Below are 14,647 nucleotides of genomic sequence, written 5' to 3'. Positions count from 1 at the left end.
TCCCCACCTAATAAAGCTTAAACGTCTTTAAAAGAACCTGGCTCTAGGACACGGTCTTGTAGAGTTTATCAGTCAACAACATTTGAATCATCAAACTCTCAGGCTTCACTCTGGATCTACTGAATCAAGAGTTTGCATTTTAACAATTCCACAAATGACTTGTTTGTACATAGAGGTTTTAGAAGCATTACTGCACTGGACCCCAGCCACTTAAGAAGGACCTTTGTAGATAACTCTGTTGAACTCATATTTAATGCATTCCTCCAAATAAAAGAAAAAGAAGAAACCTAGGGGACACCTGGCTGGCTCAGCCAGTAGAGCTTGTGACTCTTGATCTTGGGGTTACACATTCCAGTCCCACATTGGGTATAGAGATTACTTAAAAATAAAATCTTAGGGGTGCCTGGCTGGCTTAGTCAGCGGAGGGTGTGACTCTTGATCTCAGGGTTGTGGGTTTGAGCCCCATGTTGGACGTAGAGATTGCTTAAAGATAAAAAGTTTAAAGGCAAAAACAAAACAAAACAACCCTTTAAAAAAACTAAAGTAAGGGTACCTGGGTGGTTCATTTGGCTAGGAGTTCAATTCTTGGTTTTGGCTCAGGTCATGGTCTCACGGTTTGTGAGTTTGAGTCCCACAATGGGCTCCAAGCTGACAATGCAGAGCCTGCTTGGAATTCTCTCTCTATTTCTATCTATCTCTGCCCACTCCCCCTCCAAAGTAAATAAACTTAAAAAAAAAGTATAAAAAAGAACTAAAATAAAATTGGGATGCCTGGGTGGCTCAGCTGGTTGGGTGTCCTACTCTTGATTTTGGCTCAGGTCATGATCCCAGGGTCATGGGATCGAGCCCCACATCAGGCTCTGCACTGAGGGTGGAGCCTGCTTAAGATTCTCTCTGTCTCCCCCTCTGCCCCTTTCCCCAGCTCACACACTCTCATTCTCTGTAAAATAAAATTTTTTAAATTTTGTAAAAAGCTTAAAAAAAAAAAAAAGGAAAGAAAACTAGGAGCCAACATCCATTTTTCCCCCCTCACATCCCATATCCTATCCATCAGTAAGACCTATGGGCTTAACCTTGAATATATATCCTGTACCAATCATTTGTCTCTCTCTCTCCTTTGTCATAACCATCATCTCCCACTTGGATTAACAGTGTAGTCTCAATCAGCTTTTCTCATTCCATTTAAAGATTTTTGGTGGTGGGGGGACACCTGGGTGTTTCACTTGGTTGAACACTCTTTATTCAGGCTCAGGTCATGATCTCACAAGTCATGGGATCGAGCCCCACTTCAGGCTCTGAGCTGAGCATGGAGCCTGCTTAAGATTCTCTCTCTCTCTCTTTCTCTCTCTCTCTCTCCTTCTGCCCCTCTCCCAGCTCAAATTCTCTCTCTTTCTCTTAAAAAAAAATCAAAATATTACAAATAATTTTTTAAGTTCCCTTCTTTTTAAAAAAAAATGTTTATTTCTGAGCAATGGAGGGGCAGAGAGAGGGGGGGACAGAGGATCTGAAGTGGGCTCTGTGCTGACAGCAGAGAGCCTGATATGGGGCTCAAACTCATGAGCTTCAAGATCATGACCCAGGCTGTAGTCAGATGCTTTAACCAACTGAGCCCCAAGCACTTTTTCTTTCCTTCCACCCTCCCTCCCTCCCTCCCTCTTTTCTTCCTTCCTTCCCTCCCTTTCTTCTTTCTTTTTTTCTTTCTTTCTTTCTTTCTTTCTTTCTTTCTTTCTTTCTTTCTTTCTTTCCTTTCAATTAAGTGAGTTCTATGCCCAACATGGGGCTCAAACCCATGACCCCAAGCTCAAGAGTCACATCTTCTACTCACTGAGCCAGTCAGGTAACCCTAAGCTTTTATTATTTAATTTAATTTTATTTAATTTTATTTAATTTTATTACATTTATTTTGGGGGCAGAGGGAGAGAGAGAGAGAGAGAGAGGGCTCGAACTCACCAACCCATGAGATCATGACCTGAGCAGAAACCAAGAATCAGATGCTCAACCAACTGAGCCACCCAGGCACCCCTAAGCTTTTATTTTTATTTAAAAATTTTTTAACATTTATTTATTTATTTTGAGAGAGAGACAGGACACAAGTGGGGTAGAGACAGAGAGAGGGAAACAGAACTCCAAGCAGACTCTGCACTGTCAGTGCAGAACCAGGTTCAGGGCTCGAACTTATGAACTGTGAGATCATGACCTGAGGTGAGATCCAGAGTCAGACACTTAATGGACTAAGCCACCCAGGCACCCCTCTAAGCTTTTATTCTTAAGTAATCTCTACATCCAAACTCAGGCGGCTCAAACTCACAATCCCAAGATCAAGAGTCACATGCTCTTCCAACTGAGCCATCCAGGCACCCCCTTTTTTTAGTTTATGTATTTTTCTTAGTAATCTCTACACCCAACAGTATGGCTTGATCTCACCACCCTGAGATCAAGAGTTGCACACTCTTCTAACTAAGTCAGCCAGGTGCCCCTGTAAACTTTAAAATTTTTTTGAAATAATTATAGATTTATGGGAAATTGTAGGGTGCCTGGCTGGCTCAGTCAGTGGAGCATGGGACTGTTGACCTCAAGGTTGTGAGTTCAAGCCCCATATTGGGTGTAGGGCTCACTTAAAAAAAAAAAAAAAAAAGAAAAGAAAAAGAAAAAAAGAAAAGATTTATGGGAAGCTGCAAACAAAACAAAACAAAACATGTAGAAGGAAGTCCTATGTATCTTTTTTTTTTTTTTAACGTTTATTCATTTTTGAGACAGAGAGAGAGCATGAATGGGGGAAGGTCAGAGAGAGAGGGAGACACAGAATCCGAAACAGGCTCCAGGCTCCAAGCTGTCAGCACAGAGCCCGACGTGGGGCTTGAACTCACAGACCATGAGATCACGATCTGAGCCGAAGTCGGACACCCAACCGACTGAGCCACCCAGGCGCCCCAGAAGTCCTATGTATCTTTCACCCAGTGTCTTCTAATGCTAACATCTCGCATAACTATAGAATGATATCAAAACCAGGAAATTGACATTGGTATAATCCACAGAGTTTATTTGGATCTCATCAGTTTCACATGCATTCACTTGAGTGTGTGTGCAGTTCTATGCAACTTTATCACATGTGTAGATTCATGTAACTGTCACCACAATCAAGCATCAAGATACAGAACTAGTCCATCACTCTAAGGCTCCCTTGTACTACCCCGGTAGGAATATACTCATGCCTTCTCTCCCATCCTGAACTCCTAGACACCCCTCATGAATTCTCTATATTTAGAATTTTGAGAATTTAAGAACCTTATATAAATGCAATAATACAGTATATGACCTTTTGTGATTGGCTTTTTTTTTTTTCACTTAGCATAATCTCTCTTGAGATCTAGCCAAATTGCTGTGTGTCAATAGTTGTTTCTTTTTCTTTTTTCCTTTTTTTTTTTTTTTTATTATTGAGTAGTGTTCCATGGTATGGATGGACTGTAGTTTGTTTAAGCTTTCACTTGATGGACATTTGGGTTGTGTCTAGTCCTTGGCTATTACAAATAAAGCTGCTAGGAACATTTAAATACAGGTTTCTGTGTAAACAGAACAAAAATCTTTAATTTCTCAGCGATAAACACCCAAGAGTGCAATTATTGGATCATGCGTAAGTGCCTAGTTTTATAAGAAACTGCCAAACTTTTCTAGAATGGCCATACCATTCATCTTACATTCCCACCAGCAATATATGAGTAGGTCCAGTTTCTCCACCTCCCGGACAGCATTTTCACTATTTCTTTTTCTTTTTTAAAGTAAACGCTATACCCAATGCGGGTCTCAAACTCACAGTCTCACCACAGCGATTATCAAGAATGTCATGCTCTACCCACTAGGTCAGTGGGGCACTCTTACTATATTTTTATTTTTTAGCCATTAGGATAGGTGTGTAGTGATATTTCATTGTGGTTTTAATTTAAAGTTTATGTATTCATTCTTTGAGAGAGAGAGAATCCCAAGCAGGCTTTGCACTGTCAGCACAGAGCCAGACTTGGAGCTGGAACTCACTAACCTAAGATCAAAACCAGAGTCTGAGTCTAAATCAAGAGCTGGAGGCTCAAGGGACTGAGTCACCCAGTCGCCTCTCCGATGGCATTTTCTATTACTGGATGCGCACTGCCATACTCTGCTGTCAGATCATCACTAGGTTGTTCCTCACTTCATGCAGCTCTATTCCATTGTCACTTCCTCGGAGACATTTTCCCCAACCAACCTTTTAAGATAGTCCACTCCTTCATCTTTCTCCCTTGCCCTACTTTTTCTTAACAGCGCTAACATAATGCAAAGTATTACACATCAATTTGCTTATTTGTTTATTCTTGGTCCCCCACTCCCTACCCCGCCAGAAGCTCCTTAGAGAGTTTACTGCCATGCCCCCAGGCCGTGGAGTAGTGCCTGGCACATAGTAGGTACTCAATTAATAATGCAGTGCTTGATAGGCTGGAAAAAGTGAGTAAATGTAAAGTGAGAAAGACATGTCCACTTCTAGGTCAGGTGCCCGTTCAGACTTCATGCAAAGTGGGAGCGCCACCTCTCGGGAAGCCAAGTGACTCCACAACGAAGGAAGTGAGTCACAGAATCTTAAAAAAAAAAAAAAAAAAGCAGCATGCCGGAAAAGCAAGAAAAAGCAGTGCCGGAAGTTAAACGTCGGAACGTTGCTCCTTAGAATGACACCCGACCCTCCAGAGGAAGCGTGGGCGAGTGGTGTTCTGCCAAAACGGACTCCCCGGCAGCCGAGCCGGAAAGAAGCGTTCCGCGCCTGCCGGCGCCAGGAACCACGTGGGGCCGGGCGTGTTTCCGGTGCCGGCTTCCCCAGCCGGAGTTGGAGCTCGAGCATCTGGAGGGGTGAGATGGGTTCGGGGTCCTGAGAGGAGGGGGAGAGCAGTGGGGTCGGGGTCGGGGTCGGGGGAGGCCAAGGGGTCGGATGAGTCCGGCTCTGAGAGGTGGCCAGAGGGATCGGTTGGGAGGGAAGGGCGGGGCAGCGCCGGTGGACAGGTGCAGACCTGTCAGCGCAGGTCCCACGCCACGTGGACTCGCCTTTGTCCGAGGCTACCTTTCCGAACATCGGGCCGCGACGACTGGGATTGTGCCTTATTTGTCTGTGTCGCGTGCAGTGCTGGGCACGGAGTTGGGGCTCAGTAAGTTCTTGCTGAATGAATGAATGAATGAATGAATGAATGACGGGTGTGTGTCTGGGTTGGTATGGTGGACATTTATAGGAATTCACCGTATGGGTATAAGGAGTATTTTGGCTCCTTACCCCCATTTTCTCCTGTGGAATCTCTCCCTGTCTCGAGCTTCCATTGGGAGTTCTCCGCCAGCCCTTGGGCTTTGTCTCTTTTTCTCGGAGGTGCAGGGTGATTACCATTTATTTTCTTTGCTCTTATTGAGTGCTGGGCCAGGAGGCTAGGTGCTAGGGACAGACACAGCAGTAAACCATACGTGTATACAGGCCGCAGACCAGTGGGGAGACAGACCCACAAACAAAATTCAAATATGTTAAGGTGCTGTAATAAGAGGTTAAAGTACAGGAAGAGAGAGCCAGGAGGTGGTGTGGTGATCCACATTAGGGATTGTCTTTCAAGGTCAGGGGCCTCCTCCATTCTCATCTTGTGTAGACAGAGCAGGTCATGAGCCCAGTCTTCTCTGTAAAAGGCGAGGTCTGGGATAGACATTCTCTAGGCCTCTTTCCTGCACGATGTCCCATCTCATATGGCCCTAGTTCTCTCAGGATCCACCTTTTATTGGTTTGTCAGAATCTTCATGATGTCTTATGATGGAGCATAAATTGCATCGGGAAATTGGGAATGTGGCCTTCGTTCTGGTGCCCTAGATTTGTTTTCTCGTTCGTAAAATGAAGGGGATTCCAATGAAATAATCTCTAAAACCCCTTTCAGTTCTAATACCATGACTGTGGTAGTAGGTCAGACCGTTTCATTCTGCTTTTTGCCTGACACCACTTTATCCCTCTAGTTTCCCTTCTCTGGATTACTCACAAAATGTCTTCTTCTTTTTTTTTTTAACATCCCCTACCTTAGTTCTGCCACAGTGTTGGATACAAAATAGATGCTTAATGGAAGCTTATTAAGTCAAATGCCATAGAAATTATGGTCCCTGCTTTTGCACGCTCCCCCATCCTGGGATATTAGTTCAGAATTAAGGGCACTGAGGAGGAACTGGGTTTTTGGGTTTCTTTGTTTTTTCTTTTAGGGAAAGTTCTTTTTTCCTTTAGGTACTTTTTTTTTTTAACAAAATGTCCTTTTTTTTTTACGTTTATTTTATTCTTGAGAGAGAGAGAAAGAGAGAGAGAATGAGTGGGGAGGGGCAGAGAGAGAGGGAGACAGAATCTGAAGGAGGCCCCAGTCTCTGAGCAGTCAGCACAGAGCCAGACAAGGGGCTTGAACTTACGAACTGTGAGATCACGAGCTGCACCAAAGTTGGCGCTCAACCGACTGAACGACCCAGGCCGCCCTCTTTTCTTTTTAATTTATTTATTTTGAGAGAGAGAGAGTGCAAACGATAGGATGAGGAGCAGAGAGAGAGGGAGAATCCCAAGCAGGCTCCGCGCGGTGAGCAGACAACCTGATGTGGGACCCGAACTTATGAAACTGAGATCATGACCTGATCCTGACTGACTCAGGTACCCCCTTTAGGAACATTTTTTATACGTGTGCTCTTCTAGAGTATTTTCAGTGCGGCACTTGTGGTGAACGCATTTTTTTTTACCAAAGAGACTTTTGGAGTTAGCTTGACAGATATAAACCAGCTTTATGGGGTAATCCGCTTGAGAAGGATAATGATGTAGGCAGGATATTCAGTGCTGTTTCATCCCTGCAGCTGTCTATCCTCAGGACCATGGCCAACAGCGAACGCACCTTCATTGCCATCAAGCCTGATGGGGTCCAGCGCGGCCTCATGGGAGAGATCATCAAGCGTTTTGAGCAAAAGGGATTCCGCCTCGTTGCTATGAAATTAATTCAGGTAAGTGGACTTCATTCTTCATATTTCTGTTCTCTCAGAGTACAGGGCAACGTTGTACGTTAGCCTCTCGGTTTCTCCCTTCCCCTCCTTTGTAGTCTTCCCCACGAAGGGTGAACACAGATGTCCTGAGACCTGGAAACAACTCGGTGGCTGGCGTTGTGGCTGAGTCCTGCAACAAACCAATTACTGGGACTTTGGAAATAGCCTCCCTTTCCCTTTAGCAATGCAGAGTTCCATATGTTACCGCAGCACTGTGATTTCTGACTCAAAGCCCTGGGCATGTTTGAGCTCCTGGTCTTGAACTTCCTGAGCAGATTATTTCAGAGAGCTTCTCCCCTCCCCCACCTCCCTCTCTGAGGCAGGTTGTTTGTCAGCAAGGAAATCTTTCTGTCCTTACTTACCGCCCACTTAGTGTGTGGCATATATTAGGCGCCATCAGGGGATGTTGGGGGGAAAGCTGTGGTTTTGGTCTTGGGGAAGCCCCCCAGAAAACAGTAGAGAACAGACACATTTTCAACACACCTGCCAAGCAGTATTCCGGAAAAATGAAAAGAATTAATTGGCCAAGAACCCTTTTTCAGACAGACCTGGGAAGTGAGAATTCAAATTCTCAGAGCAGATAAATTAGGGGACAGTCTTTTTTCCCAGCACTAGAGTCATCTTTGGACACTGCTGGTGCATTTTAAATGGAATTTGGTTTGCAATTTAGTTCCCGCGTGGTGTTTTGGGGAAACCGCTTTAGTGTAAGGGGCAGGGTGGGAGGGGTAGATGGGTGTTAATGCAGAGGGGGGTAGGTGATGGAATCGTTAGTGCCGGGTATCGGATCAGTACTGCTTTCCAGAGAGTTTGCATATTAAATTAGGTTTTGAAGGTAAAGCGAAATGAACAGTATTGTTGATCACATGTGCTGGATGCATGTGTTTTCTGTAGCCCTCACAATGACCCAGAGGTGTACTTATCTCTATGCCTGTGGTCATTGGAACCTGGGGCTTGGAGAGGTTAAGTAATGAATCTGAAGGCATGCAGTCAGTGATGCAGGGAAGATTTTAACCCAGGTCTCTCTGACTCTTAAGTGTGTGCATTTTTCCTGTTATACCAAGTTCCCATCCAGGGTGTGGGCTTGGTGAAGAATGGGGCGAGGGATGACTGCCTTGAGTCTAGGGTTGTTTATAGGTGACTTGGAGGAGGAAAAACCTGATGTCCCCTCCTCCAGAAAAAAAAAAAAAAAAAACCACGCTGTAATCTGTTCTGCAGATTAAAGGTAATCAGAAGCAATGACTAGAATTAAAAGAGTGTTCTGGTAAGGGAAGGTCAAGTCAGTGTGTCCGGAGGCTACCCCTACCAGTCTTCCATTTGGATTGGGGGTTGGTGGGAGAGGGTGAATTGCTAACATGGCGTGATCACGCGGCTGTGTGATTTTACTTTGGCAAGTAAGTATCAACCAGAGGCTGAGCGGCAGGATGTTCTGAATGTGCTTTTTGGCAGCAGATGTCCACGCTTGTGGGTATCCCTGCAGTGTGCCCTCCACAATGCAGTCCTACAGAACTGGGAAAACTAAGGGTCCTTGTTAGACCCTGAACAAGTGTGTGTGCAGTGGCAAAGAGAGAACACAGCTGGGTGAGTCGGGATTGCTAGGCAGGTGGTTTCCTCTCCAGCTAATTTGATTTGGTTCCACATACCGGCCTTGGCAGTGTGACAGTTTCTAGTTCCTTCTTCATCAAAATTATTTATTGCTAGATGTCATCTTTTTCCCCCCCTTTTTTAAAATTTTTATTTATTTATTTTGAGAGAGAGACAGTGCTAGCAGGGGAGGGGCAGAGAGAGAGAGAGAGAGAGAGAGAGAGAGAGAATCCCAAGCAGGCTCCATGCTGCCAACGCAGAGCCAGACGTGGGGCTCCAACCCATGAAACCGGAAGATCATGACCTGAGCTGATACCGACAGTCAGACACTTAACCATCTGAGCCACCCAGGGGCCCCAGATGTCACGCTCTTTTGAGTGGTTTGTGTGGAAATCGCATAGTTGCCATACCCAGCCTTCATCTTCTGAATAAATCTGAAGTATCCCTGAGAAATGGCCGGGTTCAATTTGCTTCTCATCCATTGCCAAGACCCCCCCCAACCCTGACTTCCTTTTCACGTTTTAGTTGAGGCTTACTCTCAATGAATGGAAATTCATTGTATTGTTAGTTTTCCTGTCTGAGTTGGGATGGCTGGATTCAGTTCTAATGTTCTGTGGTTCTGTTCTGATCAGCCAAGGCCAGTAGGGGGGACATTGGTACAAAGCTGACGCACTTTTAGTCTCTGGCACAGCTCCCCTCTGGTCGTGTTGGGAATGGATTGGTTTGTAACAGAATCAGGGCGCTACGAGCTCACATTTCAAACAGCAGTGAGTGGGAAATAACTAGATGGCTGATCCTTAGATAGTTTGAGGGTCAGTTCTCATCCTCTGTTCTGTGAAATAGGCTTCCGAAGACCTTCTCAAGGAACACTACATTGACCTGAAGGACCGTCCATTCTTTGCCGGCCTGGTGAAGTACATGCAGTCAGGGCCTGTGGTTGCCATGGTGAGTGCGCATGTGTGGGGGTATTGATGCAAATGACTCAGTTGGGAGCCAAGAGTGTGTGCTGTGATTGTCGCCTCTGACACCAAGTCCTCACTTAATACAGAGGCAGTGGGGGCTGGGAGGATTGGACAGTTAGGATGTGAGTTGGCTCTCTGACCCACCAAACACAAAATACATTTGTTTGCTGAACTGAAGACTCATCGCGACTCAAAGCTGGGAGCGATCAGGAGAGTCTGCCTGATTCTGCACTTCTGGAGGGAGGCAGATTGTCTCTTGTTTACTGCAGTATATATGGGTTGTCCTCATTGTGCCACACTCTCTTCCAGACGCTGGGGATATAGTCATGAATGAGACAACACAGGAACTTATTTTCATAGCTTTCCTTGCCTATACATCTTGAAGGGGAAGACGGGCACATAATGAAGAAACATATATATATATACATATACATATGTATATATATATTTATTTACATTTATATATATATGTATATCTATTAGCTAGTGATCAGTGATTTGCACAGAGTGAAATAGGATGATGTGACAAGTGACCGCTTTAGATTGGGTGGTCAAGGAACACGCTTTTCAAGCTGAGATCTGAGTGAGAAGGAGCCAGACGTGCACAAAATCACACTGAAGAGCATTCTCGGCAGGAAAACAGCATGTGCAGAGGGCCTGGGCTCTTGAAGGACAGAAGGAAGGTTGGAGTGGCTGAAGCCTGGTGGGTAGAAGAGAAGGTCAGATGACATGAGTTCAAAGATAAGGGCAGGGGCCAGATCAGGTAGGGCTGTGTCGGCCATGCACTTCATGGGCTCTGGGACGAATGCCTGGGAGGTTTTACACTGGGCGTTTTTAGAGACTGCTCTGTTCAGAAGGGATTGTAGAAAGGCAGGAGTGGAGGCAGGGAGACTGGTATTCCCGTTGTTGGAATAAGCAGATGCTCCATAAACATTTCTTCAATGTTAAGGGGGCTTTTTTGTTTTCTTGTTTCGAATTAATAGTTTTCAGATTTTCTGCTGAGGTTGGTTTTCTTCCTTGACCATATGTTCTTTTATCCTTGGAGGTCTGGGAGGGGCTGAATGTGGTGAAGACAGGCCGGGTGATGCTGGGAGAGACCAACCCTGCGGACTCCAAGCCCGGGACCATCCGTGGAGACTTTTGCATCCAAGTTGGCAGGTGAGAGTTGGTGCTTTTGCCTTCTTCCAAAATCTGAGTAAGGTGACACAAGAATTTGGGTTCCTCGTGTACCCGGCTGGCTCAGTTGGTAGAACATGTGACTCTTGATCTTGGGGTTGTAAGTTGGAGCCCCATGTTGGGTGCAGAGATTACTTTAAAAAAATCTTTTAAAAAGGCGGGGGTGGGCACCTGGGTGGCTCAGTTGGTTAAGTGTCCGACTCTTGATCTCAGCTCAGGTCTTGATCTCACAGCCGTGAGTTCAAGCCCCATGTTGGGTTTTGCACTGGGTATGAAGCCTACTTTAAAATAATAATAATAAAAAAAAATTTGGGTTCCTGAGTCTGGGATGGACATGATGCCATATGCAGATGAATTTAAAATAAGTTCATTGTGTTTCTCCCTCTGAATTTGGTGTCTGGCCTGGCGAGCTCCCTGCCACCGGCCATCGACATCACTGTGGTTGTGCCTCTCTCGAGAGGGTAGGGCCTGGGACAGCATACCTTGCTGGCCGGAGCCCGTTCACTGCTGGCATCAGTGTTGCTAGGAGGGCCGGACATGAGGAGGGCATCCTTCATCCTGACCTTAACTGCAGCTGTGGGCTTTTTCTTTTAACACAAACTAATGTACACGGAGCTTTGGCTCTTTCTGCTGCAGTGGCTGCGAGCTGTCTGGCAGTGGGTGTCAGGGGGAGCTCCTGGGCAGTTTAATCCTTTGGGTCTCGGTAACGTGGCCATCTCTTCCCCCTTCCAGGAACATCATCCATGGCAGTGATTCCGTGGAAAGTGCGGAGAAGGAGATTGGCTTGTGGTTTCAGCCTGAAGAGCTGGTGGATTACAAGAGCTGTGCTCAGAACTGGATCTACGAGTGACGAGACAGCAGACCTCAATGCTTTGCCCGTTCCAGCCCCTCTCCCTCCCGTGAGCAGGGGGCCAGCCTCTAGCAAATCCGGTTATTTTTGAGAACTTCCTTGTAATGTGGAGGGGAACTCCTGGAGCTGGGAGTGCTCCCTGAACAGTATTATGTACCACCATCAGATTAAAATATCTCATCCCAGTATAGGATCCGTGGAGTTGGTTACTTTGTATCGCCTTACTGCTTTGGATTCTTTTTTCCTTTTCATGTACTCTGGATAACTGAGCTAATAGTGTAAATACTATATAAAATATTTTTATTGGCCTGAGAGATCTCTCTCTCTCTCTTTCCCTGTCCCTCTCTTCACCCTGTATCCCGTCCACTTTTGACACTGAGCCAGTCAGCAGCCATCCAGGAAGGATCTGCTAGGATCTGCAGAGGATTCATTGGAAATAAAAGCCTTTCTGCTCTTGAGAAGCTCTCGGGGATTCAATGGATGGGGGAGTGTGAGAAGTTGTAACTACTCCAAAACAGAAAGGCTGTGTGGACAGTGGGCCTGGGTCCCTGGGATGACCTTAAAAGAAGCAGGTGAGGGGCGCCTGGGTGGCACAGTCAGTTAAGCGTCTGACTGTTGGTCTCGGCTCAGGTCCTGATCTCACAGTTTGTGAGTTCAAGCCCTGCACAGGGCTCTGTGCTGATGGTGTGGAGCCTGCTTGGGATTCTGTCTCTCCTCCCTGCCCCTCCCCCACTCGTGTGTATGCTCTCTCAAATAAAACTTAAAAAAATTTTTGTTTAACTTTTTATGTTTTTATTTTATTTTTGAGAGAGAGAGATAGAGTGTGAGTGGGGGAGGGAAGACAGAATCTGAAGTAGGCTCCAGGCTCTGAGCTGTCAATGCAGAGCCTGACGTGGGGATTGAACTCACAGACTGCAAGATCATGCCCTGAGCCGAAGGGACGCCCAACTGGCTGAGCCACCCAGGCACCCTGAAACTTAAAAAAAATTTTTTAAAAAAGGTAAAATCTTGTAAGTAGCTTTGATTTGTTAGGGCACTGATTTGGTTGCTTTAATGGGCAAGCTGGAAATTTACTTACCTTTTTTTTTTAATGTTTATTTATTTAAAGTTTATTTTTTATTTTTTAGAGAAAGAGAGGGGAGGAGACAGGATCCCAGGCAGGCTCTGCACTGTCAGCACAGAGCCCAGTGCAGGGCTTGAACTCAGAAACCATGAGATTATGACCAGAGCTGGGACCAAAAGTCGACGCTTAACCCACTGAGCCACCTAGGCGCCCTGGGACTTACTTACCCTTTATTTAAAAATGGACAGCACTGTGACTATAGTTCACAATACTGTATGTATACTTGAAACTTGCGAGGAGGGTAGATCTTAAGTGCGCTCACCACACAAAAATAAAGAAAAATGGTAACTATGTGAAGTGATCGATAACGTTCATTAGCTTCATTGTGGTGATGACGTCACGCTAGATGTAAATTGAAACATCAAATCGTATACCTTAACTACATACAAGTTTTATTTGTCAGTTATACCTCAGTAAAGCTGTAAAAAGCCCAGAAAGTCCACATAGCTAAGTGGAGGCAGTGATGGTGAGGTTGTGAGCCTTGAGGTGGTCCGGTGACTCCTTTCCTTCTAACCAACCTAACATGGGTTACCACCCATGCCTAACAGCAAGTTGGGAAAGGGAGTGGAGCGTTCTTTCAAGGGGGTAATCCTGGATTTACCCCCTTTGCTCCCCGTCCCATCTCATTGGCCAGAACTTAGTCACGGGCAAGTGTCTCGCTGCAAGAGAAAGTGGAACCTTTTTTATCTGGTTTTTATTTGGGCGACCTTGTGCTTGGAGAATACTCAAATTCTCTGAGAAGGAGGAAAGTGAGAACAGATGTTGGGGACTATGACTTTTGCCACAAACTTGAGCGGCTTTTCTTTCTTGGTATTTTGCCTGTGCCCTGGCTTTGGTAGAGAGTAGAGAGGAGGGGAGTTGGGATGGGGGCTTCCATGTCCTCCCAGTTTCCCTGGGGCATCCCTGACAAAACTAAGATTATTTAAAGTGCGCAACGAGAGTTGACCTTTGCATACTTCGTGGGAGGATTTCCTCCACGAGGGGCTACTGTTTTCTCGTCCAGCTGAGGACTAGAGGCATTTCTGTTGCACGCAAAGCCTGGCCTGTTTGTTTTGGGGGGAGTGAGATGAAGTGCCAGCCCTTTGGGGAATGAGTTTGTGTGTCGTGAGGCAGGGTCAGGGGTCACACCTTGCCCAGTTAAGGGCAGTCTTTCCAGGAAGGACAGAAAAGTGAGCAGAAGGCTGCCCCTGCAGGGAGGTATTAGTGACGGGGCCAAAGGGGCAAACAGCTCTCCAGAGAATTGTCCGGTGAGATTCCCAGCCTCCTTCCCACAGTTGACATTGGATAACTCCGAAAAAGAAGTCCAAATTAGGGCTTGGCCTCGAAGCCACAGGGAACACTAGTCGTCTCTTCTCCAGAATGAGAGCTGTGTGTTCATGCTCTGTGACCAGAAGTTTGGGAGGCCAGCAAGGTGTAACAGGGCTGGACTGTCTGTCGCCTTGCAGCCAGGACTCACGGGTGCAAAGGCACCCAGCTCGGAGGGACCCATTCAGACCAGGTTCCACACAACCCAAAGGCAGAGAGGAGTCATGGTGAAACAAGAATGGGATTTATTCCAGGGAGGCCACCACCCGGAAGACAGTGGACCCTCTCAAAGACTGTCTCCAAAGGGCTGAAAATACCTTCCAGGTCTTTTGTTGTTTTGCTTTTTGTTTGTTTTTGTTCTTTTAAACATTTTTTAAAAGTTTATTTGTTTTGAGAGAGAGGGAGTGCGGGAGGGGCAGAGAGAGAATCCCAAGCGGCCTCCATGCTGTTAGCACAGAGCTGGCAGTGGGGCTCGATCTGATAAACAGGAGATCACGACTTGGGCTGAAAGCAAGAAGCGGAGGCTTAACTGACCGAGCCACCCAGGCACCCCATTGCTTTTTTGTTTTTAAAGCATCCACACGCAGTGTGGAGCCCAGTGTGGGGCTC

The 14,647-nt window shown here is 46.1% G+C and overlaps 1 protein-coding gene across 1 annotated transcript; it reads left to right on the top strand.

Annotated features, from left to right (window-relative positions):
- The first annotated feature begins 4,806 nt into the window (after positions 1 to 4,806).
- Positions 4,807 to 11,798, top strand: LOC124513222 (nucleoside diphosphate kinase A). The gene is made up of 5 exons (XM_047081025.1): positions 4,807 to 4,866; positions 6,859 to 7,002; positions 9,466 to 9,567; positions 10,630 to 10,742; positions 11,493 to 11,798. Exons 2-5 carry the CDS (start codon positions 6,877 to 6,879, stop codon positions 11,608 to 11,610), a joined length of 459 nt encoding a protein of 152 aa, XP_046936981.1. The 5' UTR covers positions 4,807 to 4,866; positions 6,859 to 6,876; the 3' UTR covers positions 11,611 to 11,798.
- The last annotated feature ends 2,849 nt before the right edge of the window (positions 11,799 to 14,647 follow it).

The sequence above is a fragment of the Lynx rufus genome, unplaced genomic scaffold, assembly GCF_022079265.1.
Source record: "Lynx rufus isolate CCGP_SWC_20201006 ecotype Redwood Valley unplaced genomic scaffold, mLynRuf1.p SCAF_18, whole genome shotgun sequence".
NCBI lineage: Eukaryota > Metazoa > Chordata > Mammalia > Carnivora > Felidae > Lynx > Lynx rufus.
The sequence above is the reverse complement of the archived record's forward strand: the minus strand, read 5'-3'. Positions and strand labels throughout refer to the sequence as shown.

Coding starts and splice junctions, on each gene's coding strand:
- LOC124513222 (XM_047081025.1), top strand. CDS start 6,877: ATGGCCAACAGCGAACGCACCTTCATTGCCATCAAGCCTGATGGGGTC. Junction 7,003..9,465: donor TTGCTATGAAATTAATTCAG/GTAAGTGGACTT, acceptor TCTGTGAAATAG/GCTTCCGAAGACCTTCTCAA. Junction 10,743..11,492: donor TTTTGCATCCAAGTTGGCAG/GTGAGAGTTGGT, acceptor TCCCCCTTCCAG/GAACATCATCCATGGCAGTG.